The sequence below is a fragment of the Octopus bimaculoides genome, chromosome 12 (genome assembly GCF_001194135.2).
Source record: "Octopus bimaculoides isolate UCB-OBI-ISO-001 chromosome 12, ASM119413v2, whole genome shotgun sequence".
Classification (NCBI taxonomy): domain Eukaryota; kingdom Metazoa; phylum Mollusca; class Cephalopoda; order Octopoda; family Octopodidae; genus Octopus; species Octopus bimaculoides.
In genome coordinates, this window is record NC_068992.1 from 57,923,477 (window position 1) to 57,927,067 (window position 3,591).

The following is a 3,591-nucleotide window of genomic DNA, read 5'->3' on the forward strand; positions in this document are numbered from 1 at the left end:
AGACACTTGCCCAAGGTGCCATGCAGTGGGACTGAACCCGGAACCATGTGGTTTGTAAGCAAGCTACTTACCACACAGCCACTCCAACGCTATTAAACTATTAACTTTTTCGTTTTGCATGCTGGCATGAATTGGAAGGGTCTGCATTATAATGGCAGACCCAGTATTCTAACAACAGTTTTGATCCAGCTTCATCTCATCTGCAAGATCATTGTTTTCATTATGGCCCAATCACTTCTTATTTCAAGTTCTTATTTAACCATTGTCTACAGTAATTACTGTTTCTCACTAACAACCAGCATTGTTTAACATATTCTTTGCAATCCATTCATTTATTATTTGTTCATGTCCATACCAGAGCTTTTACTGTTTCTATTTTTCTATCCTCATCCAATGCCATTGATAACTATTCATTTCCCTAAACATGGCTCATGCAGATATATTCAGCTCACTTTTCCCTTACATACACCTTATAATTCAGCCTTTCGTACAAAGAAAGGGAAGCCTTAGAAACCCTACCTCTTTGATAGTCTTTACACACGAGATTATTTTAGAGTCTACCAACAAATTTTTTCAACATTTAATTATTGTTTTTAGTTATACTGTAGATATTCTACCTCTTTGTACCTTTCTTTCTCTTTGTTTATGCTTATCAAAATCATCATCCCCGTCATTATTATTATGATTTCGATATCCATTTTACCAAAATGGTGACAGCATATTTCAAAGACGGTTATACAGATCAACAAGTTATGCATGTCCCAAAGTTAGTGGATTTCGTAATTACATGTTAGATGTAGTTAAATGTGGATTTTAGAGACAAATAGTGATTACTTGATATTTTCTGTGTAAGTGTGTGTATATGCATGCAAACCCTAAAGAACTCAATAGGATTTTTTCCTCTTCTCTTTCTCTCTCTTTTCTCCCCCACCTTTTCCTACAAGGTAACACACATCAGATCTCTCTTTAATAGGATTTGTATGACATTACTTCAAGTTCATGTGAATAACTTGAGTTAATCACAGATTAACCATGAAACTTCCTTAGGCCTGTACTAAATTTAAACAATAAACCCTACTTCTACATATATTTTATATTTTTATTCGTTACTTATTTTTATACTTGCTCAATATTAATTTTTTTCCTGGAAATTAAATGCTTGCATTTCTTATTTTGATTTTGAAAAAGGTCACATATGCTTTTCTTATTCGATTTAATCCCTCTCTCTTTGCTTCTTAACAAGTCTGTTGTATTTATTTCAAGCAAATTCTTATTGTATCTTTGCAGACAAGTTTTGTTTAGAACATGTAGCAAAGTGAAATTCATTTTTTTTTTTGCAGTGTATTGATGCATTGAACAATGTCCATTCCAAAATAAATGTTTCTGTGGCTGGGCGTAAGAACATCACCGAAACCTTTAATAAATGTAAGTGAAACATTTGGTAAAAATAGAAATCTATTTGTTTAAATGTATTGTTTAAAATTTCAAATACATCATTATCGTCATTCATCTGTTTTCCATGCTGGCATGGGTTGGACAGTTCAACAAGAACTGGTGAGCCAGGGGGACTGTGCCAAGCTCTGTATGTCTGCTTTGGCATGGTTTCTTAACACCAACCACTTTACAGAGTGTACTGGGTGCTTTTTGTGTGTCCTTCTTAACACCAACCACTTTATAGAGTGTTCTGGGTGCTTTTTGTGTGTCCTTCTTAATACCAACCACTTTACAGTGTGTACTGGGTGCTTTTTGTGTGTCACTAGTAGTAGTGGAGGATACCAAACAACTCACAAGACAAGAACCCCTCAACTGAGGCAGGTGTAGCATTGAAGGCCCTGCCTTATGCCAGGTGATGAGAGATCAAAGTATGATAGAGGGACAGGGTGAATCGTGTTTAAAATTTAAAATTTTGAATGTTTACTGTTTAAAATATAAAATTTTACTCAGGCTTTTTAAAAAATTAAATAGTTTAAATGTTGTTTAAAGTTTTAACTCTTTTCATGCTGATCATGGAAAAGTGGATGCTAAAACAATTATGATGATAATGATAAGCATGATTCTGGTGAACTATTGACGTCTGTAGAAGAATTTCTGTTAATTTGTTGACTGAAGTTGCATTCTGTCTAAGATTAGAAATATTTCTCAATTGGTTAACTTCATGTGAACTCAGTGAACCCCTTCCTTCAAAATGGTTGTCAGACTCTAAACATTCTCTCTCTCTCTCTCTTTTCTAAATTTCTGTCAAATAGAACCAACTGAATGTTTTCTTTTTAATGTCTATTTTTTTAGTACCAGACCTTCAAAAATATTTGGATCCAGAATTCGCTGATGAACTTACCATAACTCCATCAGCCAAAACAGAAATGATCCTGGCTGGTAAGTGTGTCACATATTAACTTTACACCTGATATCAAGCCTTATCCAAAGAATAAAGGGCTGTGTTGTTCATGATGCTTTCTGTAAGGGGCTCTGAGAGTGGTGGGGGAGAAAAAAAATTGGTAGACGGATCCAAATACAAAATTCCTGAGTTATGTTGTCTAACATTACCAATTTTCCAGCTCACTGTGTTTAGCTTAGTAGTAGTAGTAGTAGTAGTAGTAGTTTCAAATTTTGGCACAAGGCCAGGAATTTCAGGGAAAGGAGTAATTCGCCCCCAGTACCCATCTGGTACTTAGCTTTTCATCCTTTCAGGCCTAATAAAATAAGTCGACTTTGATAGCATTTCAACTCAATGTGAAACTGAATGAAATGCCTTTAAGCATTTTGCCCAACGCGTCAACAATTCTGCCAGCTTACCATTTTTATTTTAATAACGGTTTCAAATTTTAGCAATGAGTCAGCAGCCTTTTTAAAAAAAATTTTTTTTTCTATTTTGAGAAGTGGAATTCGATTACATTGAATTTGTATTTTAAAGGCCCCCTAGGTACATGAATGGTACTTATTTTATGGACATCGAAAGGATGAAAAGCTAAATCAACCTCAGTGAAATTTGAACTCAGAAAATAAAAAAACAGACGACGCACTTCTAAGCGTTTTGTCTAGTTGTTCTGCCAGCTCAGCGCTGTTAGTGTAATAACAGCGAAGAAGTAGCAAGACTTTGAGTTGCCTCCCTTATGTTTGTTATTTCTCTGGTTGATTATCTAGAGCAGTGCTTCTCGAATTATCTGATGTGGCGTACCGTCAGGGACCGGTAATATTTCTTAGTAATATTAATTTATACCGGAATCATTATATATAATGAAGGTAATCTTCCAGTTTCGGGAGGTAAAAAAAGTAAATAAGAATACAAGGGAAATAACTTAACGTCTTACTAGTATTATCCGTACTCTCCTCACCCCACCCGTTCGCTTTATTTTTGAGCTCGGGTCAAACGCTTTAGTTTGACCGTTATTTCCCTATACTGGAAGATTACCATAAGTTGTTGTGCAGCCGGTACTATGATATTCAATCACGTGTGTGATTTATATATAAACAGTTAACTTCAATCACGTGTGTGATTTTATTTATAAACAGCTAAAAAAAAAATACATTTCAGAGTAGTACGGATAATACTAGTAAGACGTTAAGTTATTTCCCTTGTATTTTATTTACTTT

The 3,591-nt window shown here is 34.7% G+C and overlaps 1 protein-coding gene across 1 annotated transcript in view; it reads left to right on the forward strand.

The window, feature by feature from the left end:
• The window catches only part of LOC106883605 (dynactin subunit 3), a 40,257-nt gene that overhangs the window by 12,567 nt on the left and 24,099 nt on the right, over positions 1–3,591 (forward strand). The window contains exons 4-5 of the mRNA XM_052972052.1: positions 1,341–1,425; positions 2,287–2,373. Coding sequence (XP_052828012.1) covers positions 1,341–1,425; positions 2,287–2,373 — 172 coding nt within the window. The remainder of the gene's footprint in view (positions 1–1,340; positions 1,426–2,286; positions 2,374–3,591) is intronic.